Source organism: Monodon monoceros, unplaced genomic scaffold (genome assembly GCF_005190385.1).
Source record: "Monodon monoceros isolate NGI ecotype Baffin Bay Population unplaced genomic scaffold, NGI_Narwhal_1 Super_Scaffold_20, whole genome shotgun sequence".
NCBI lineage: Eukaryota > Metazoa > Chordata > Mammalia > Artiodactyla > Monodontidae > Monodon > Monodon monoceros.
This window is the reverse complement of record NW_021703777.1, coordinates 135,134,295-135,157,441: the sequence shown is the minus strand read 5'-3', so window position 1 is coordinate 135,157,441 and position 23,147 is coordinate 135,134,295. Positions and strand designations below refer to the sequence as shown.

The window sequence follows — 23,147 nt, the reverse complement described above, 5'->3', positions numbered from 1 at the left end:
CTCCAATTCCCGGAGCATCCGCCGCCTCAGCCGCAGTCGCCGCCGCCCCCGCCGCCGCCGCCGCCGCCGCCGCCCGGACCGGCCGTGGCCGAGGAGCCGCTGCACCGACCGTGAGTGCGGGCCCGCTGCAGCTCCCCGGCCCGCGGCGACAGGGCCGCCCCGTGGTCCCCACCCAGTTCCCCGGCCCCGCGTGGGTCTCCGGCTCTCTGCAGGCGCGGGGAGCCTCGCCGGCCTCTCCCGGAGGCGCCGGGGCGGCCCCGGCCCCAGTCCTCTGCTCTCCCGGCTGCGAAGTTAGGGGAGGAACCGGGGCTGTGTTGTGAGCAGAACTTGGCAGAGCCGAGGCCGCGTCCCGTCCCTCTCCTCCTGGTCTGAGAGGAGGAGGGCTGGGGGCGCAGGATGCTCCGGGAATTGGAGCCGGAGTGATGCGGGGACAGTGGTGACATCATGCCTTGGGACGGCGGGCTGGAGGGCGGGGGAGCGCGCGCGGCCCAATGGAGAGCCTCCTGCGAGGGCCCCTTTAAGCAGCCTGTGGCTCGGGGCTGCAGCCTCAGGGCATTTCGTGTCGTTCGGGATTCGCAGCAGAATGTTGAGCGTCAGGGAGAGACCGGCTTGTCTCAGCTCAGGTTGGCCTGCGGGCACTTGAATGAGCTGTGGTTGCCAAGTAAGCGGTGAACTGCCTAGACGGTTGTTGTTCACGCGTGAGAAGCAATAAAACTGTCTTAAATATCAGGAAGAGTCGACTGCCCTTTATTGCCTGTCCTCAGTTGGAAACAAATGACGTGTTGCCGAGGGAGAGGTTAATCGCTGGGGGCGAGTGATGTCCCTGTCACGAGTGTCGCAGTCCAGCTTTGCCGGAGCAGTGGTGTCTGCGGACCCCACGCACGCTTCCTGTTGCTGACATCTGCTACTGTTTGGAAGCAGGGGGGTCTCCGTTGCTTGTGCCAGGGAAGGTTTTTGAAACAGAAGAAGAGAGACCATTAACGACACCGTCTAAGAGAACCGAGTACTTTTCCCTGAAGTCTTGTGTGCTGGGTGTTCAGCAGAGGTCAGGGTGTGTGCTCTGTTGCAGTTCGGGCCTTTCTTTCATCTCGGGCCATTTTATTTCTGATCTGGGTGTGTACAGGATGGCATTTAACGAGGAAAGTTTTCACGAAGCAGCCCCTCTTAAGAAGCGTACCTTCTTCAAGCTGATTCGTTTTTAGTAATGTTTTCTTCGTTATGCGTCTGATATGATCCTTGCTGTGTCCTGAGGTTTCATTAGAAACTGAGAATTTGGGGAGTAATTTTGGCTTATCTGTTAAAATAAAATCTGGAAACAAATTAAGTTTTCTGCTAAAAGGTGAAAAACCTGTTTGGATACTTACAGGGGAAAAAAGTTGGTTTTTGTTTGTTTGTTTTTTAACAGTTTGACTTTTCTCTGCAGCAGGTGATTTATAACCGTAACTATCCATTCCAGACTTTTATGGTCGTGCTTTTCCTGGAGTTAGATGTCGTGGAAGTCCATGCCCTGGGTGATCTCGTATAAAGGCGGGAAGCACCAAGCAGGGCTCTGGGTGGGAAGGAAGGCCTTACTTCCGTCCCTGTCTGCTTGTTCCAACACTTGGTCAGTCTGAAAATATGCTTTCTGTTTCTTATGCTGATTTGACAGAACCTGAATTAGCTTATCTTCTTCAAAATACGGGTGTAAAGAGGTTTCCTTCTTAAGCCAGCTTGACAAAGTAGATACATTTTGTTTCATTACTTTATTGTAAGGAAATGTATGATTCACTTATTTTTAAAATTTAGTCTATCATTTTTGCGTAAATAACACATTAACATGGTACAAATTCCAAAATTGCAAAAAGGTAATTAAAATGTCTCTCTCCCGTTCCTTTCTCCTGAGTACCTAACTCCATTCCCAGAGGCAAGCTTCCTCCTTGTGTATCCTACCAGATATAATCTATGTATTATATATATAGAATATATAATCTATGTATTATATATATGAAGATAGATTTTAAATTTTTTAAAAACAAAAGTACTTCAGAATAGTAACTTTGAAAGGTTCTTAGCATGCTCTGAAATCAACTGCATTAGGCTTAATTATAGTTATTTTAAATAAAATGCATAAATGTTACATTTTCATGTACTTTGCTGTTGAGAAAGCAAGTATTCATTAATTTTGAGTAACGAACTCACTGCTTACAGATTTGGATCTTGGCGTTTCTGTTCAGATGCTTCAGCTGAAAAATCCATGCCCCAAAGTAAGATTGGCCGAAAGCAATTAGAAAGTAACTGTTCTATTTTTATGGCCCTTGCTCTCTGTGGAACTATGGTGTCACCAGCCACGCTTGGGCTTCAGTTGAAGGATCTGAGTGCCTACTCCCAGCTCAGCATATGGGATACAGGGGTTCCGGGCAGTACTGGCTACAGTCTCAGCAAGGCTGAAGTGCAGGGAAGTGCCAGAGCTTGGCAGGGTCCTAACTGCAATTATGAGGCAGTTGACATTGGCCTTTGGCACTTTCTCACTCTCCTTCAGATTCCCTCCTAGTTTTTCTCTGATTTTAATTATTTGCTGAATGTCTCATGTGTGCCCGCCAGTATCCTAATAGGTGCAGGGCTACAGCCATGAACAGATAAAGCTCTGCCATCATGAAGCTTACATTTTAGTGAGGGACATAGACCAGAAACGGGATACATAAGAAAAATACACAGTATGTTGGACGGTGGTAAACAAAGGAGGAACAGCAGCAAAGCAGGGAACAGGGTCTAGGAAATGTCAGGGTTAATAAGGTATTGACGTTTTAGATAGGGTGTCCAGGGAAGGGCCACTGAGATGGTGTCTTTTGAGTAAAGACCAGAAGAGAGTCAGGGATTGCTATAAAGGTATGTGGAGGGGCGTTCCAGACAGAGGGAGCCGGTCCAAACCCCGCTGATTGAGGAATAGTGAGGCGGCAGTGTGGCCCGCTGAATTAGCGAGAGGGAGACTCTTAGTAGGAGCTGAGGTCAGAGAGGTAGAGAGAGTGCTGTACCAGATAGATCAGTAGGCCCTCCCTTCAGGGTGGAATAAAGACAGTGGCATTTATTCTACGTGAGGTGGGAAGTTTTGGAGGGTTTGGTCCGGGGAGTGGCAGGATTTGAGTTCCATTTTTCAGTGAATACTGGCTGAGAGCTGAGTGAAGGCAGCATGGTGAGGAGCAGGAGACCAGCTGGGAAGCGAGCCACGTGCCCATGTGAGATGCTGGTGAATTCTGTCAGGTTGTTGGCGGTGGCAAGGTGGGAACTGACTGAATTTTGAAGGTAGAACCAACAGGACTTGTTCATCTCTGTCTGCTAAGCATGACATAATTTAGCCATAGTTGGTGTTATCAGCTATATTCAACTGCAGGTAACAGAAAACTCTGCTGCCATAACTTAAATAGGAAGGAATTTATTATAAGACAGCAGTGTCTGCTTGAGGAAGCTCACCAGTGATTAGGGACCCAGCTTCTTTCTTATACTTAACTTGCAAACCCTCATCCTCATTCTTTCCCATTTTTTAAGTTGGGTTGTCTTTTTATTGTTGAATTGTAACAGTTTTCATAATATTCTGGATACTAGACCCTTATCAGATGCATGATTTGTAAAATGATACTCCCTTTCTTGGGTTGTCTCTTCAGTTTTTTTTTTTTTGGCCGCGCCCTGCGGCTTGTGGGGCGGCTTGTGGGATCTTAGTTCCCCGACCAGGGATCGAACCCGGGCCCATGGCAGTGGAAGTGCGGAGTCCTAACCGCTGGACCGCCAGGGAAGTCCGTATACAGTCTTGATTATCATTAGTTTTTTTTTTAATTTTAAAAAAAGATTAATTAATTTATTTTTGGCTGTGTTGGGGTCTTCGTTGCGGTGCGAGGGCTTCACATTGCGGTGGCTTCTCTTGTTGCGGAGCACGGGCTCTAGGTGCACGGGTTTCAGTAGTTGTGGCACACAGGCTCAGTAGTTGTGGCTCGCGGGCTCTAGAGCACAGGCTCAGCGGTTGTGGCTCGCGGGCTCTAGAGCGCAGGTTCAGTAGTTGTGGCGCACGGGCTTAGTTTTTCCGCAGCAGGTGGGATCTTCCCAGACCAGGGCTCGAACCCATGTCCCCTGCATTGGCAGGTGGATTCTTAACCACTGTGCCACCAGGAAGTCCCTACCATTAGTTTTGTATCACAGTTTCAAGTCATGAAATGTGAGTCCTCCAACTTTATTCCTTTTCAGGATAGTTTTGGCTATTCTGGGCCCCTTGCATTTCCATTTGAATTGTAAGATCTGATTGTCAGTTTCTACGAAGAAGCCAGCTGGAATTCTCTGATGGGTGTTGCATTGAATCTGTAGATCAGTTTGGGGAGTATTGGCCTCTTAACAATATTAAGTCTTCTGATTCTTGAACACTGGCAAACATTTTATGTAAATGGTACATCTCTGTAGCAACCATTAAACTCTGCCATTGTAGAAAAGAAGCATCCAGAAGCACTATGTAAGTGAATGTGAGCCTCTGTTCCAATAACATTTTATTAAGGACGTTGAAATTTGTATAGTTTTCACGTCATAAAATATTATTCTTTGATTTTTTTTGGGGGGGGGTCAACCGTTTAAAAATGTAAAAACACTTCTTAGACTGGCCGAAACAGGTAGGCTGTAGTTTGTCCACCCCTAGATTAGATATGATAGGACCACTTTGGGGAAGCATTTCTTTTTTGGTTGCTTTTTGTTAACTAGCTTAAAAAAAATTACACATATACGTTGTAACAACATCTTCAAATAGCACAGAAGGTGGAAAGCAAAGTCTTCCTCCCTGGCTGTCCTAGTCTCATTCCCTAAAAATAACAATTGTTAAGTTTCTTTTGTTTTCTCTGATTTTTTTTTGGCGGTTCGCGGGCCTCTCACTGTTGTGGCCTCTCCCGTTGCGGAGCACAGGCTCTGGACGCGCAGGCTCAGCGGCCATGGCTCACGGGCCGAGCCGCTCCGCGGCATGTGGGATCTTCCCAGACCGGGGTACGAACCCGTGTCCCCTGCATCGGCAGGCGGACTCTCAACCACTGCGCCACCAGGGAAGCCCGTTTTCTCTGATTTTTTAATGCATATACAAGTCCTTTTTTTTTTTTTTTTGCATGAATGAGCTCACACTATATTATTTCACTTAGTATATCAAAGACATTGTTTCATAGCAGTACCTATCATTCTTATTAACTGCTATATAATACTGTAGAATTTCTTTTTAAAAGAGGACTTATGGAGATGTAAAGGCAAAGGTCTTACAGTGTCCTGGCTTTCCTATTCTCTCCTCCTTCAGAGGCCCCACCCCCATTACCTCTGGTCCCTGCAAGTGAGCCAATCACTCAGTAAACTACCTTGGAATGGAAGTCTTATTCAGACAGCAAGAAGGGAAAATTAACACAGTATAAGATACTGTTTAATGTTGTGTTAACTTGAATCAGTTTGGGTGCTAGAATATGTGTTAGAGACGAGATATGCCATAGATCCTTGCTTCTCAGAGTGTGGTCTCAGGGCCAGCAATTTGGTATCACTTGGGAGCTTATAAGAAGTACAGAATCTCTGCCCTACCTTAGACCTACTGAATCAAGAGTCTGCATTTTAACCAGGCTTGTGAGCAATTTATGTGCACATTAAAGCTTGAGAAGCTCCACTGTAGATGATCAGGACCTACTTTTCTGTTGATATCATATAATATAATATAAAATAATATATAATATAAAATTCCATCAGTATTTGGGAGGGAAGACTTATGTTGCTTACATCTGTCCAGGTGTAGCTGAGGCAGTATCATTTCTCTGTCCTAGGGCCATGGAGCATTTGTGTAGCTGTAAATTACGGTGTAACACTGACAAGTAAGCTGTCGTGGCATTAAGAGCTCCCAGCTACTGGGAATGGGCACTTAAGTGGGGACTGGACTAGATGACCTGGAAGGATTCCTTTCAACTGGGTGCCTGTTGTGTGCCAGGGCCTGTTCTAGGCCCTTGGGTTACAGCAGTGAACAAGGCCAGTGGTGTTAAAGACTATGGAGAAAGACAAAACAGAATAAGGGGGGAGAGGAGCTTTGTGGTGGTGTTTAGGGTACGAAGTGCACTGGGAAGGTGATACTGGAGCAGGGGGAGGGGGGTGGGTATCTGGAGGAGGTGAGGTTGAGGTAGAGGGAACAGATGAGCGGGAGTGCTTTCCATGTTGCAGGAGTAGTAAGGAGGCCAGAAAGAGGAGATGAGGCCTGTACCCCAATATAAGGACTTTGGATTTTACTCTGACCAGATGCTTACTTGTGTAGTCAAACAAGTGATATAGCTTACGATGCTAAGCCAACACCAAATGCTGGCGTGGAAGAAACTGGGTCACTTAGTCGTCGCTGGTGGGACTATAAAATGGACAGCTACTCTGGAAAGCAAGCAGTGTCTTGTAGAACTGAACATACAGTTACTATATGACCCGGCAGTTGCACTCTTGGGTGTTTATCCCGGAGAAGTGAAAACTTCTGTTCACATAAAAACCTGTACACAAATGTTTGTAGCAACTTTATTCATAATAGCCAAAAACTAGAATCAGCTTAGATGTCCTTCAACAGGTGAATGGTTAAACTACTCAGCAATAAAAAGGAACAAACTCCTGATAATACATGCAACAACTAAGATGAATCTTGAGGAAATTATGCTAACAGCCAATCCCCAAAGGTTACATACGGGCTGATTCTACTTATGTAACATTTTTGAAATGACATAGTTCTAGGAGTGGAGAATAGATGAGTGGTTGCCCGGTTAGAGGTGGGTGGAGGTACAGAGTGGAGGGCCAAGGGAGGTGGGTGTGGTTCTCAAAGGGCAGCTCAAGGGATCCTCATGGTGATGAAAGTGTTCCATATCTTGACTGTGGTGGTGGATACACATCTGATGACGTTGTGTAGAACTAAATGCACACATCCGCACAGATGAGTAAAAGTAAAACTGGAAATCTAAAGATCAGTGGATTGTATCACTGTTCTGGCTGAGATTGTTTTTGCAGAATGTTAGCATTGGGGGAAACTGAGTGAAGTACACACTGGATTTCTTTTGTTGATATTTCTTACAGTTACATGTGACTCTACAATTACCTCATTAAAAACTTTTTTTAAGAAAGATTTTTAAAAATTTATTTATTTATTTTTGGCTGTGCCAGATCTTAGTTGCAGCCTGTGAGATCTTTAGTTGCGGCATGCAGGCTTCATAGTTGTGGCACGCATTCGGGATCTGGTTCCCTGACCAGGGATCGAACCTGGGCCCCCTGCATTGGGAGTGTGGAGTCTTACCCACTGGACCACCAGGGAAGTCCCCCTCATTAAAAACTTTAATTAACAAAGAAGGCCACCCTGGTGGACAGGGAGCAGGAATGAAAGAGGCTATTAAAGTAATCAAAGCTGATTGAAGTAATCAAATCAGTCGGGAGGCTGTTGAAGTAATCAAAGCTGGAGGTGCTGGCAGCTTGTGCCGGGCTGGGAGCAACAGTGCTGGTGGCGAGGAGTGGTCACATTCCTTCCTCTGGGGAGGAAGAGCTGCTGGGATTTGCAGACAGATTTTTTAAAAAATTGAGCTTATGATTTACATATCATAAAATCCACCATTTTAAAATGTACAACTTGGTGGTTTGTAATATATTCACAAGGTTCTGCAACCATCACTACTGTCTAATTTCTGGAACATTTCATCACCCCAAAAAGAAAGCCCCTCTCCATTAGCAGTCAGTCCCCATTTTCCCTCCCCCAGCCCCTGGCAACCATTAATCTATTTCTGTCTCTATGGATTTGCCTGTTCTGGACATTTCTTGTGAATGGAATCATACACATGGGGCCTTTTGTGTCAGACCTTTTTCACTTAGCATAGATTTCATTTTGAATTGCACCTTCTTCTATTAGTAATTGTTACAGTGCTCAGTTAAATTACTAGTAAGAAAGGCTTTCACAGCCCTTTTCTGTGATATAGACTGTGTGGTGGGGAAATCGTAGGCCTTGCTTCCCCTAATCAAACAGTACTTTTTCTTTTCGGCCGTGTCGAGAGGCTTGTGGGATCTTAGTTCCCTGACCAGGGATTGAACCTGTGCCCTTGGCAGTGAAAGTGTTGAGTCCTAACCATTGGACCACCAGGGAATTCCCTTAAGCAGTACTTTTATTTTAAAATTATGTATGAAAGATAATTCCAAAATGACTTTGGTGTTCCATTCCTTCTTTAAAAAAAAAAAGATCCAGACGTGTCCTAATCTTCTAGGAACACTCTCATTAGTCTAGTACTTGGTGAAAGTTAAAGAGGGGCTGATGAGGACTCAGAACACCTGGATCTCTGCCCGGCCATTTACTGCCCTGCTCCTGCAGGCGGGGCAGCCTCTAGACCTCACTCAGTTTACTCATCGTGTGGGGTGTGTAGGCACCGACTCGAAAATGTGTATGTGACAGTACCTGTGACCACAAATAGCAAGACAAGTGCAAGATAGGTGATCGTTTTCAGTTCCTGGAGTAGTCAGGGTCCTCCCTTGCACACCCTCAACCTGGAATCAAATTTTTCATACATAGTTCTAAAAATAAGAATTTTGATGAGAGGGCTTGAATTCCCATTTTCAGAGTTAGTTCTTTGATAATCGTTTTAACGTGATTGTAGTATGCCTGTAGAGTCCTTGATTTTTATGTTCCTCCTCCTTACAGATGCGTGTTTGTGTACAGATCACAGTTAGAGGGGGCTGACTGTGGTTTGTTTTCACTTTGAAGGTGGAGTTAAAATAAGCACGTTTACAAAAGCAGCTGAAGGATCAGGACTGTTGTTACCTTGTTTATCCAGCTCTCACCCTGCTCATCCAGTTCCTGCCTAGAGCAAGGCGGTTCCGTTTTCACCTTAATTTCCACACTTACTCTTCTCGTAGAACAAGTCAGTTTGACAGCTTAGTTCATCAGCCTAATTAAATTCCATGGGGGAATGAAATCGTTGTAGTTTTCTTAACCTTCCAAGTTGGTTTATTGGACAAAATAAGACGGGAAGGAGGTATTTGAAGCAGGGACCGTGGCATGTACAAGAACTGAGTTTGAAGGTGCATGACCAAAACGACTGAGTTGTTTCCAGTGGCCAGAGTTCCCAGGCAGGTTTCCTGACGGAGGAAAGTAGCCTGAGGCCAGACTATACTGGGCCTGCTTAAGCCGGGTTGGTGTTTGCACTGGGTGGGGGTGTTCGTTACTTTTGGGCTACATTGCTGCCCTGACATCTTTCAGTAGGTAGTGTTGGAAGGGTTGTTTTTTTCGTTTTCTGACATTTTTGGTTAATGCCTCTTTGTTGGGGTGTCTGAGGGTAAAGTCTGATCCTCACACTTTAAAATGTGGGTATTCTTCAGTGTGATAAAAGAGAAGATTTTACAGGATAAGTATTTTGGTAGCAGTCAGGTGGTTTGTTTTTATGCTCCTCACCCAAAATAGGTACTTAGTAATTATTGTTTAAATTTTAATAGCAAGACTAGTAACCACTGAAGACTTGACTGTCTATCTGAAGAATCTTATGATTTTAGGGCTATCTGTTGAGTGTGGAAAAGATGAAAATTTAAATATACTACGGTAGATTTTTTTTTTTCCCCCTCCAAAGTGTTTGGATTGCTGGAAAATGATTGTGGATGAGTTAGGAAGAGAAACTTAAAACATGTGCTTTCTTTGTAGCTGACCATGATAGAACGTGTGCTGCCCTCTTTCTGGCAGTAAAGTCGTGAAAGTCAGGGTCATCAGACGTGTCGTGATTGATGTCTTGGTCACAGCCAGAGGGGCTGAGGGCTGCAGCTTGGACTCCACAAAGTGCTTGAGGGTTGCCCTACAGTTTCTCTCTTTTTTAAGCTTTGCTGTTTCTACTTTTCTTTCCATCTCTTGGTTATGCAAACTCAAGTTTAAAGCAATTATCATTTATCTTCTGAATCCTGTTTGTAAGACTGACTTAAGAACTTTTGAGTCCGTTTTAACGTGTATGTAACCTACCCTCCTACAGCAAAAGCTTACTTATCCATTCCTTTGTTGTCTGTCTGAAACACCTTCTCCAGTGTAGGTGCTGTGCTGAGTGCCAGTGAGAGAGACACGATATGGCCCTTGCTCTTAGTGAGTCTGTCATCCCTGGGGAGGAAATTGCAGGAACAGTTACTACCAAAGAGTGTGATGGACGTGCTGGCTGACGGCCGGGCCTAGGGCAGGGTCCCGGGTGAATAAGGTGAATAAGGTCCCCACAAGGAGCTCGGAGGAGGAGCTAGACCCAGACAGACAACAGAAGAATGTATTTTTATTTTGGTGGGTGAGACTGATATTTTCCCTTTGACTTTCTGCTAGTTTCATAAACTTTTGCTCAAGTTCTGGCTTGGGGGAACAGCACAGTAGGCCTTAAGGAAATCAGGCGGCAGGTCCAGAGAGCTGTATTGTTTATTGTTACCTGTATTCTTGTGGTTTATTCCACACGTGAGGAGGGAGACAAGTTCTTTTTGAAGCTCACATTTGTATTTATCACTTTTCTATTCTGACCATCGTTAAGTAGTGAAGTCCACTCAGTTTAGTGTTTGTCGACCTTTTTCTGATGACCGTCCCCCAAGGGATCATTTTAGACCTCACGGTAAGAGGCTACCCAGGGAGGGGCCACTACCTATATAGCTAGGAGACTGGGTGTATGAATTCAGTTCACTTAAGGCCTTTGACAGATTCTCACTTTGGAAAAGAGTAGTGGATAAGTGAGTTAGTTTGCTTCCTAACGTGCTTGGAGTGGTCAGTGTTCTTTAATTTTCCTGATGGCTGTCTTAAACTAGGTAACCTCTGAGCTGCTGTAATAGAGACTTTAATGTGGTGGCTCAAAGAAGAGAGCATTTAAATTCTCATAGCGCTTTCTTCTTTAAATTGAGGTATTTTATTTATACACACACACACACACACACACACACACATATATATAGTAAAATGTACCCTTTTTAATGTACAGATCAGTGAATTTTGACAGTTGCATAAAACTGTGTAACTACTGCCACAATCAAGATTTAGAACAGTGCCATCACCTCCTAAAGATTCCCCCTGCCTCGTACCTCTTTGCTGTCAACTCCCCACTCCTCCGCCAGGCCCCTGGAAATTACTGATCACCTTATGTTCCTCTGGTTTTGTGTCTTCCAGAACGTGGCATAAATGGAATTATCCTTATGTATCTTGAAGCCGATACATTGAGATTCATCCTTGTGTGAATCAGTGGTTTGCTGCTTTTTACTGCCAAGCAGTGTTCTGTCATTTGGCTGTGTCATTTATCCATCCACTGGGACATTTGGATTGTTTCCATCACAGTGTTTTTGAAGTGAGTGACTCATGAGGGTGGGTGGTGAGGGGCCTCTGCCTCCTGTGGTCACTTGGGGCTCAGGCTCCTTCCATCCCGTTGCTCTGCAGCCTTCTTGTTGTCTTTGTCTGTATAATCAAAAACTGGGTGTTAGGAATGTTTGTTCCAGTCGGAGGGAGCTAAAAGGGGGATGCCCAGGGCGAGCCAGCAAGGCAGAAGCTCCACCTACTACTTCTGTTCCCATTTCATCTGTGAGAACTAAGTCACCTGTCTATCCCCAACTGCAGGGAAGCTAGGCTGTGGAGCTTCTAACCAGGAGGCGTGTGTCTGAGAAGGGAAGCATGGCGTTTTGGTGGGTGACTAGCAATCTGCAACATAGCTTATCAGTAAGGGTCTCTTTTAGGAAAGAGACCAGTGGGAGACACACAGTCACCAGTCCATGTGGTGATGGACTCTTACTGACCAGTCATCGGGAAGCCCCTCTCCGCATGCCTTGGGCTTGTCTTCTCGTTCAGGCTCTGTCTGTCCTTCATTTTGGACCCTGACTTTCCCCTTTGGAGGCTCTTCCTTGTCCATTTTCTTCCCTGGCCACATCTGTAGTGCCTTTTGGAGGGTGTGTCTTTTGTGGATTTGCATAATTGTAAGAGCCTGTTCCTTCAGGTGTACTTGTTGGAAACTGAGGTTGCATTAGGGATTAAACAGAGGTGTTTGTTGGTTAGTTTTAAAATTTCTTTGGTACTAGAATTCCCTCCAAAACTTAGTAGTCTTCTGGTTTAGGTGTTTCTAGTTAGTACCATGTACTGGTGACCTGCTAACACTCAGATTCTTTTTGGATGTAGTTATCAAGCCTGATTTATTTTTTGGCTTCCTCTTTGGATTGACCCTCTCTACCTTATTTCTGTGGTGCCTACCTCAGAGACATCTCAAGTCATAGGTTTGGGTGGGAAGCAAGCACCTTTTATCTGATCTTCTTGACCAGGCTGTTTATCTCCTTTTTTTGGGCTGAGAAGTCTTAGTAGGAGGTTTTGAGAAAGTATCTGGGCAGGGGGCTTGTTTCTAGCCGTTTGGGGATATAGAAGCAGTTAGCCATTGTCTGAACGTTATTTTACACCTAAGAGTGTGAGGTCTGTGTGGTATGCTGACTGTAGTCAGTAAATAAGACTTTGAGAAGTGGCAGCAGCTTGGTATGTAGAGTATTATATTGATATCCTTGTGTTTCATTGAATTGCACACTCCGTCCATCCATGTGATCTTGGGTGAGCGCTGTTTGCACTGCAGTTTCTCCTTCTTTCTAAAGTAGAGAAAGCAGGTGCGTTAGTAACACCCCTTGACTTTTCTATGGAGCCCTGTCCTGTAGGGAACCCTGGGTTAGGCTCATCCCCTCTTCCCTGACCTCAGAGCCACCCTGCCCCCAGCAGGAATGGGTGGTTTACTTCTAGGAGTCAAGAAGCACTATTGAATGAATGAATGCCTTGTAGAAATAGATGGAGCGGATAACACAACACATGCAAACTTCCTTTACTCTTTTCTTTTCGTTTTAGAAAGAAAGAACTCTCAGCCACCAAGAAAGACCGTGTGAATCATTGTCTGACAATATGTGAAAACATAGTGGCACAGTCTCTCAGGTAACTGCACTTTGAACTTCCTAGTGAAAATTAAAAATTTCTATATTTTCATTCTTAATGGGCTAGAATATTCTTTGTCTCCCCAATTGTTTTAAAACCTTTACAGGACCCCCTTCCCCATACTTCCGGCTACATATGTGGAGGATGTCCAGACACTGTAATGAGTAATGTTTCCATAATCTTACATAGTATCATTGTAACCATTATGATAATTGAACATGTTTATATTTTACTTATTGCAGTATTTGGAACAACAAGAGCCTGTCCAATTATAGTGGTCTTTTTTTTTTTAATTGGAGTATAATTGCTTTACAATGTTGTATTAGTTTGTGCTGTACAATGAAGTGAATCAGCTGTATGTATACATATATCCCCTCCCTCTCGGACCTCCCTCCCCACCCCCATCCCACCCATTTAGGTCATCACAGAGCACCGAGCTGAGCTCCCTGTGCTTTATAGCATGTTCCCATTAGCTATCTATTTTTTTAAAAAATAAATTTGTTTATTTATTTATTTTTTTTGGCTGCATTGGGTCTTCGTTGCTGCTCATGGGCTTTCTTTAGCTGTGGCGAGCGGGGGCTACTCTTCGTTGCGATGCACGGGCTTCTCATTGAGGCGGCTTCTCTTGTTGCAGAGCACGGGCTCTAGGGTGCGTGGGCTTCAGTAGTTGTGGCACGTGGGCTCAGTAGTTGTGGCGCACGGGCTTAGTTGCTCCGTGGCATGTGGGATCTCTGGACCAGCGATCGAACCTGTGTCCCCTGCATTGGCAGGTGGATTCTTAACCACTGCCCCACCAGGGAAGCCCCACCACTAGCTATGTGTTTTACACATGGTACCCCTATGTTCATTGCAGCACTATCTACGATAGCCAGGACATGGAAACAGCCTAAATGTCCATTGACAGATGAATGGATAAAGAAGATGTGGTGTATATATATATGATGGAATATTACTCAGCCATAAAAAGGAAGGAAATTGGGTCATTTGTAGAGATGTGGATGGACCTAGAGTCTGTCATACAGAGTGAAGTAAGTCAGAAAAACAAATATCGTATATTAATGCATATATGTGGAATCTAGAAAAATGGCACAGATGAACCTACTTGCAGGGCAGGAATAGAGATGCAGATGTAGACGACGGACGTGTGGACACGGGTGAGGGGTGGGATGAATTGGGAGATTAGGTTTGACATAAATGCACTCTTGTGGTCTGTTGTTTGCTTTTCTTCAGCACTTTGCCTTCGTCCGACACTGTGGGAGTGCACGTGCTCCCCCCATGGCTGCTGCCTGCTCATTAAGGCTCTGGGACCAGTGGGATCACGGGCATTGACTGGAGGTCCGCTTCCCTGGCTCGATTGTGCCTCTGTGCTGAACTAGCAGCACCTTCTGTGTAGCTTCGTTGCTAATTCTCATTCTCTTTACTTTGGACTGTCGGTTTTTCTGACCATTGTTCATAGTAGCTGTGGATGGTAAATATTTTAAGCCTGTTTCTAATGGCTGAGTAGGAAACAGATTTACTTATGATTTCAGAATTCTGTTACCCACATGGGCATGTGTGAAGTACTTCTCTCTTGGCTTTTCTTTCCTTTGGAATAAATCATTCATGTTATTCTCCTGTTGGAAAGAGCTCTTTATCATCTGTTAGAAAAAGCTCTGAGAATAATAATCTTGATTTTAGTACTGACAGAAATTTGGTGATTCATTTAATTTTAGTGGCACCTTGCTTTTGTATTTCCTACTTTCCAAGCAGTTTCACAATAGAGTATTTCATTTTAGTTGAACTCATTCAGTTTGTGAAGGACAGTGGATGATTTCTGTTTCTATCTAATTTGTAGAAATATTGTGGGAAGAAATGAAGTGACAAATGAGAATATGTGCTGAAAATAAAAATATAAAAATTCTAAGTTAGCATGCTATTGTTAGCATAGCTTAGAAAACAATACTAAGATAAAAGTAGGGGGAAAAAAAGCTTGAATTCTATTTCCACTCCTTATAAGCCAGGTGGTTTTAGATGAGTTTAACTTCTTGGAGCCACTGTTGCCTCAATTTATAAGCGTTCTTGTGGGATGAAGCGACACCCGTGAAACACTGTTGAGAGCTACATAGATGTGTTCTTTAGCTACTGAGAGCCAGAAATACATCCCGTCGTGACGCACATTGTCCTACAAACTGTCATTACTTTTGTATGAAATGACGGCAAATGCCCGACAGGCCCCTGGTGCCTGCTGCTGCTGTAGCACTGCTGTGCTCACCTGACCCCCAGCATCCGGGTCTCAGGGAGTAACACCTCACTTTGAGAGCTTATGAACCCAGGAAATAGATCTCTTCCAGTCTTAGTGCTTCATGCATTGTACTTAGTTTGTTTCTTGACAGCTCCCAATGGAATTGATGGGATGTTGGCTTAGATTCACACATTGGTAGTAAAGTATGTTGAGATACGTTAAGACTGATTTGTGGTTCAGTTTGCCATCTTAAGTCACAGTAGTGGCTGGTAATAACTTCTACGTTCGTGTGTCTGTTACGTGTTTATGGAGTAATGCTCGCAGTCATCACACTGCCTGTTCTACACGCCAGCATATGAACAGGATGTTTTTTGGATCCAGAGAGGTTGTTTCTGGTCCCGTCTGATCAAAGAACAAGTTTGTTTTAAGATACTCTCCATACTTTTCAGGAATTTTGGAGTGTAGAGCTGAAGTGGATGTTTTATATGCGTGTAATGATTTATGAAATCTTCTTGGTGGCTGGTATTTCCTGTTCTCTCTCCTGAGTGTGATTAACCTCTGGTACGTTCTTACAGCTTCTGTGATACACTGACCTCCTCTCCAGTGGGGTTTTTCCGTGGCAGCTTCTGAAGTCTTCATTGTGTATTGTGACTCTTAGTCTACCTAAGCTCTCAAGTTGGTGGTCTGTCCTACTGGTTCCTAAATACACATGAACATCAAAATCATCCGGAAGATTTGTAAAAAATACAGTAACGAAGATACCTCACTGCCCTCTTTCCCCAGCACACTTATATTTTCTGTTCAGGTGGAGTGTGGGGATTTGTGTTTTACAAGTATCCTCTTGGAATACTTAGGAACCCTCATCTAAGCAAGTGTACCTTGATAAAGTGGTTGGGTAAAAATAAGTATACAGGAATCTATAGATTTCCCCAATATTAGCATACATCAGTTAGAAAATGTAATGGTTCAAGATCCAATTCATAGTAGCACCAACATATTAAATTTCAAGGAATTGACAAGAGACGTGCAGAAACTACATAAGGACGGCCGTTGACTTTCCTGAAAGGTACAGATTACTACTTCCCTTTCTACATGGGAAGATTTCCTTATCATAAAGTTAAATTTTCTCTAAATTAATCCATAAATTTAAAATGAACTTGATCAAAATTCTAGTAGAGATGTTTTTGAACTTGTTCATCTGCAAGAATAAATACATCACTGTTGCAAAGAAAATCTGAAACCATCAGTAATATGGTGATACCTGGTGTACATGAAATTAAAATAGCTGTTAGACATTAAAGAAGGTATAGAATAGAAAGTGGGAAAGTGTATGTGTGTATCTGTGTGTATGAATTTATGATAAATATAGCATCTTGTATTAGTATGGAAATGATGAACCACTTGACTATTTAGGGGGGGTATTATGTTTCTTCTTCATATTGCAAACAAACATAAATGCCAGATTAATTACCTAAACACAAAAAAGTGAAATCATTACTGTAAAAAGAACATTGAATCCCAGGCTGTGGAATGCTAGCAATATAAAGGAAAAAAATGTTTTATCTGGAATATAGTTCAGTATGTCAAAATCCACTTTAAACTGGAAATTACATAAATGCAACTTGGGGAAAGTATTGACAGCATATATATCAAAGGTTTAATAGCTTCCATAAAGAGCAATTATAAATCATGAAGAAAAAGACTATCATCCTAATAGGAAAATAGGCAAAGGCTATGAATAGGCCTTTTGGAAAAGAAGACGTGAGGTGGGGCCCGTGAGCACATGGCTGACACTTACTTTGTGCTTCCTGTGGAGGCAATGCTCACACTCACTGGTGGTCAGTGGGATGAGACTAAAACACGAATAAGAACAGTTTCACCTGTCAGAGTGCCAAACACTAAAAAATATTCAGGGGTTTTCCAGAGGTGATACAGCTTTTTTAAAAGGCAGTTTGGCAAACACTACCTGTTTGACTTAACTGTTTCGCCTCAGGAGTTCATCCTGAGGAAAGTGTACGATGATGTGCAGTGCTATTCATCCCATTAGAAAATTAAAAATAATCGTAATGACTGACCCACAGAACTGAAGAATTAGGATACCTTTATAGAAAGGAATATTAGCTAACTTTATAAAAGGTGATTTATAGATATTTATATTTGTGACCAGAAAAGATATTAGTAATATGTTAAAAACGAAATTTAAAAAATCATGAAAGATTTTTGCTTCTGGCTGAGTGACAAGGACAGGCTCTACCTTCCTGCCTAAAGCAGTCGATAGTGGATAAAATATATGTAACAATGGCTTTCAAGGCACCGGGCATCAGGCAGTGCTGGAAAAATGGAAAACTACTGCGATGAGCATTATGACTTCCCCAGGTTACTGCCTGGAGGGAGTTTCCCAGCCAGGATGTGAGGAGGGGAAACCCAGGCAGAGCCCAGTAGCTGCTGAGATGGGGAGACAGAGCTGATGGCCTCAGGAGGCAGGGTGGCTGGGGCCCACTGGGGAGAATACCAGAGAGGGGGAGCTGCACGGAGCCATCAGCAAGACCTGCAGGGGTCCCTCAGTGCCCTGGGGCTGGGGGTGGAACCACCTGAGGGGATTGGAGGGAACAGGTGCTAAACTCAGACAGGTACAGGAAGAGCTCCTGTTCCCCCCAGCCAGAGTGGAAAACCCCATCCTTCCTGGGGCGTTGGGTGGGCTACTCAGAAGGGTTTGCCTTCGCAACAGGGCTCACTTAGCCCTAGGCTAAGATGTCATTCCAGTCCTGCCTAGTAAAGCTTAAAAGCAAAACCCAAGGCGATCACACTCTTTCAAAGTAACTTAATTGCATTCCAGAGCAAAGTTCAAGAATATTTATCGGGATTCAAAAGTATATAACACCCAACAAGATAAAAGTTACAAGGTCTGGCATCTGGTCAGAAATTATCAGGAATGCAAAGAAGCAGGAAAGCATGATTGACAGTGGAAGAAATCAATTGAAGCTGACCCAGAAATTGCACAGGTGGTAAAATTTGTACACAGAAATGTTAAAACAGTAACTGTAACTGTTCTTCTAGTTCAAGAAGCTGGAGACAAGATTGAATATGTTAAGTAGAGATAAGACATGAAAAAGACCTAAAGTGAACCAAGGTAAGAGTGACAGTGGATTTCTCACTGGAAAAAAAAAGTGCCAGAAGTCCGTGCAACATCATCTGTGAAGTACTGAAACGGAAAAAACCCTAGAATTCTATACCCTGTAGAAACTTCTTTCTCAAAGACAAAGGTGAAAGACTTGCAAAAGCTGGAATCATCTATGTCCAGCAGGCAACTACTATAAGAAATACTAAAGAAAGTGTTTCAGGTAGAAGGAAGATGGTACCAGATAGAAGTCTGGATCTACATAAAGGATTGGAGAGCAATGGAAATGGTAACTATAGTGGGTAAATATAAGACTTTCCCTCTTACTTTTAATCTTTCAAAAATATACTTGATTGATTACAGCAAAAATAATAACGATGTATTTTGGGGTTTACGCGTAGGAGTGAAATATATGACAGCCATAGCACAAAGGGTGCAAGAGCAGAAATGGAAATGCAGTTGACCTTTGAACTACATGGTTTTGAACTGCATGGGTCCACTTATATGCAGATTTTTTTCAAAAAATGCTGCAGTACTACACAACGCGCGGTTGGTTGAATCTGTGGTTTCCAACCTGCAGATAATTTATACTCGGGTTTTTGACTTTGTGGAGGGTCGGCGCCTCTAGCCCCTTCAAACTATCGATATAGGTTGTATCAATATTAAAAGGATAGTAAAGGAATGTTATGAACTTCAGTAACTTAGATGAAATGGACAGTTTCTTGAAAGATGAACTTCTAAAGCTTTCTCAAAGAGAAATAGATAACCTAATTAGCCCTATATCTATTTTATTAAATTAAAATCTAAAAATCAATATTTGATTAGTTATTGGAGACCTTTTAAGCATGGTTAGAAATGGTATATAAACCTACTTTTTTCTTTTTTAAAAATTGAGATATAATTGGCATATGACACTGAGTTTGAGGTGCACGTGTTGGTTTGATACATTTGTATAATGCACTATGACGGCCGTAGTGTTAGCTAACACCTTTATCATGTCACATCATTATCATTTCTTTTTTTGTGTTGAGAACAGTTAAGATCTAGTCTCTTAGTAACTTTGAAGTTTAAAATACAGTATTGTTGACTATAATCACTAAGCTGTGCATTAGATCTCCAGGTTTTATTTAAGTAAACCTACTTTTTCAGCTGTGAATTTTATGGAGTCTCTATACAAATAAAATACTTCTGATGAAAATTTTGTGTTTGAATTGGGATGTGCTGTAAAAAAGATTGTTATATATCCCAGTAATTTTTTCGTATTGATTACATGTTAAAATAATGTTTTGGATATATTGGGTTAAATGAAATACATTATTAAGATTAATTTTACCTGTTTCTCTTTATTTTTGTGTCTATTAGGAAGTATAAAATTGCACTTGTAGCTCACATTGTATTTCCGTAGCACCACTTTGAGCAGTGCCTGGATGCTGTGCCAGCATCCCAGGGACCTTTCCTCTTTATTCACAGGAATATTCCACAGAGATGAGGTCTGAAATATTGCTGAGGGGCACATTTTTTTTCTTGCTCGTACTTGTTTGTTGATCACTGCTAATGTGGTTCTTTGCTTTCTCTTAGACTCCTGGCTCTTCTGACTCTTGGTAGGAATTGTGAGGTAGAGAAAGAGTGGGGAGGAGGCCCTTTATTTCAGAGGACTCTAGACTGAGATGTTTCAAGAATAGCAGCTTTGTCCAGGGGCTGTATTACTGCTGGCCCATCCCTCACTGTGCTGTGAAGTCAGTTTCATGCACATGGCCATGGGTCTCTCTCTCTTGGCTGTGTTTAGCCAATTGGATCACAACTGCCTGACAGGCTCTCTCAGTGAAACTTTTAAAAATCATTTACAGGCATCGCCTAGATTCCAGTTCTTGAGACTGATGGAGCAACAAAAACACAGCCTGACCATGATCATGTTGAGTTTGGAACATATTGAAAGCAAGATGAAAAAGGAGTAAAGGAGTTATATTGATTTTCTAGGTTCTGAGAATATTGTAAGAGTAGAAGTAACTTGTTGGCAGAGGGCAAATGGCTGTCTGAGATTTAAGTATCTGAAGCCGTGTCTTTTTTTCTTTTTTTAAATTGAGTTAAAGTACATACAAAGACAGTGTCTTTTTAAGATTTTTTTGACTAAAACTCAAACAAAATAAGATTGTCTTGCAAGTACACTTCTATTTATAAGTAATTCTTAAATTTTAGAATAGTTTTAGATTTACAGAACAATTACAAAGATAGTACAGAGTGTTCCCATAAACTCCACATGCAGTTACCCAAATTATTAGCATCTTATATTACTGTGGTGCAATTTTCACAATTAATGACTCAATATTGGTATCCTGTTAGCCTTAATTTTTATGTAATGTCCATTTTCTGTTCCAGAATCCCACATAGGATACCAGAAACTTCACTATGTTTCGTCGTCATGTCTTCTGAGGTTCCTTTTGGCCGTGACAGTTTCTCTTCTTTTTTTACTTAGAAATTCTCCAGAATTTCAGAAACTTCTGGGCATTGCTATGGAACTTTTTCTGCTGTGCAGTGATGACGCAGAGTCAGATGTCAGGATGGTGGCTGACGAGTGCCTCAACAAAGTCATAAAAGTAAGAGCCCTGTGGACAGTGTTCTACGAGCTGTGACCGTTGTAGCTAAGAGAAGAAACCATGACTTAGGCTTCTTTTGTTTTGAGTAGCAAAGTCCCTTAGGATGTCTGCACTGTTTCCATTTATGGTGTGTGGTTTGGAGGCTCTCTGCTGTGTGCCAGCGTGCCGGCTGCACCTGCCCCATCAGAGGGAGTGGGTTTACCCTCGTGCCTGTGCAGGGCATAGGTCAGGGGTGGGCGCTGATGGGGGCCACCGGGTGCTCTTGGGGAAAGCATCACTTTGTTGAGAAACCATGAGGCCTTGAAAGGCAGGGGGACGGGGAGTGGGATCCGCTTTTGGTGTCTTCGTCTCCTAAGACCTGGGTCAGGCAGTACTGTTTGCAGGTAAAGACGTGCCTTCTCTGGTAGCTGTGCTGGAGTTAGTGTGACGTGACTGGAGAGACAGGAGTTCCCAGAAAAGGTTGATGAAGCCAGAAAGCCAGAGCTACCTGGGTGGTAGGTGAGGTAAGGAGTGGGCGGGGGACACCTGTCCTCTTTGCTTACTGCTTCCCGGTGCAGAGTTAGTACCCAAGACCACTGTAGCTTTGATCCACTTTTCCCTTTTTTTGTTTTCTGCTGCCATTGAAGATAAAGTCTTTCTTCTATAATTCTTACGGTGTTGGAAAACAATCCTTGTTTTTCTCATTCTGCCATTCTCCTAGTTTGTATCCTCAACCACCCTGGGCACCTTCTTCCAGGTCACCTTTGAGTGTGTGAATGAGCCTTTTGACTTTTGTGTCTAAGCTTATATATTGTTCCCACCATAGGCTAACCGGTGCTGAGGAAGGTTCACTGACATAGTTCTTGATGCTTTCTCCAAAAACGATTTCTTGATAATGGTTAAGGAGAAAATGTATCTTATTCCCTTCTCTGCAGGGAAGCCCTGCTTATTGGATCTTTCCAGTTTTTCCTGATTTTTCCCTTACTGTTTTGAGTTCCACCCATGGAATTTAGATAAGGCCACATCTTTTCATTTTCCTTGAAGGCTCTCTTCCTAGTAATACTTATTTGGCCAGATGAGCCAAGAACTCCAGCCTAACATAGGCTAGTTGAATATTTCCCTCCTTATTAGGATCTTGAAAACCAAAACTGTTCTTTGGAGTCTCCCCAAGGGCTTTCTCTGGAGAGTGGTCACACTTTACATTGGCCAAGAAATTGTCCTTCATTTTTCTGTCATGGGTCCAGCTTCCTCGGGAAGACAGTCACCCTTTACTCCTGTGTTAAGGAGGTGGGGCACAGGGAGGTTCTGGAGTGAAGGAGGCCTGCGCTTGAATCTGGCCTCTGCTGCCCACTCGCTGAGCAGCTTCGGGAGATGTACTTCATTCTGCGAGCCTGTCTCCTTAACCATAGAGGGAATCGGACACGGTTTTGTGGTGTGCGTGAGTGTGAGGATCAAGTGCAGTGACGTGCGTGAGGGATTAGCGTTATCCTGCCCCTTGCTGGGCCTCGGAGTGGTAAGGGGTGCTCTTACAGTGAGATTCCTGCTTCCTTAACCAGAGAGGCTGAGGGGCACGCCAGAGCCCCACTGCTCCCCGCTTTCTGGCGTGTGGATCTGTGGGCCATGCTGTCTGTGCTCGGGCGCCAGCTTCCTTGCAGACACAGGGTTCTGGCTTCTCCATTGGGAGTTGCCTGGTCTTCTCCCTCCACCTGCATTTCACGTCTCCACGCGCCCCCCACCCCCCACCCCCCCGCCCCCACAGTGTTGCAGTGGCCACGGCCATTTGACCTTGTTCTCTGCCCGGCAGTGTGTGGGTACCACTCAGGTGTGATGGGTCCACAGCACGTTTGGAGGTGGACTTTTTCACTTACACTTGCTTTTCTCTAGGCCTCAACATCCTTGCTGCTTTTTTTTATTCCCACTGGCAGGACCAGGCTAGGCTTTTTCTGATATTTCAGTTCTTGAACTCTGATCCTTAGAATCAGGAAACCTAAAGAAGTCACCACAGGTTGCCTTGGTCATGACAAGAACAGGTGAGGAGGGGAGAGAGGACAATATGGCCCCAAACAAACAAAGAAGGTGGTCATTTTACATGGAGGCACATGCTGCAGAGAGAGACCTGCTTCTGTAACTGCCGTCCAACTAGCCTGGTGTGTGTGTTTGGGGGCTTGGGCCATGGCCTGGTCAGAGCTCTAGGTGCTGGCTTCTCTTCTTGGCCACCTCCCTACTGCCTTCCTATTTCCTCTGCCTTGTTTCTGGCCTCCCAGTGCAGAGGTTCCAACTTCTCATGTTGCGCCCCTGAGCGTAAGACGAGGTCAGTCTCTCAGA

General features: G+C 43.7%; 1 protein-coding gene across 12 annotated transcripts in view; it reads left to right on the top strand.

The window, feature by feature from the left end:
- HTT (huntingtin) overlaps positions 1–23,147 on the top strand; it is a 136,487-nt gene that overhangs the window by 689 nt on the left and 112,651 nt on the right. For 3 of the 12 annotated variants that reach the window (XM_029234590.1, XM_029234588.1, XM_029234589.1), the window contains exons 1-2: positions 16,298–18,538; positions 20,723–20,843. In XM_029234590.1, coding sequence (XP_029090423.1) covers positions 20,760–20,843 — 84 coding nt within the window. In that variant the 5' untranslated portion in view covers positions 16,298–18,538; positions 20,723–20,759. Of the gene's footprint in view, positions 1–2; positions 111–11,131; positions 11,307–12,826; positions 12,911–13,640; positions 13,939–16,294; positions 18,539–20,722; positions 20,844–23,147 lie in introns of those variants that run through there. The other 9 variants (XR_003795462.1, XR_003795463.1, XM_029234584.1 and 6 more) reach the window with 8 other exon arrangements.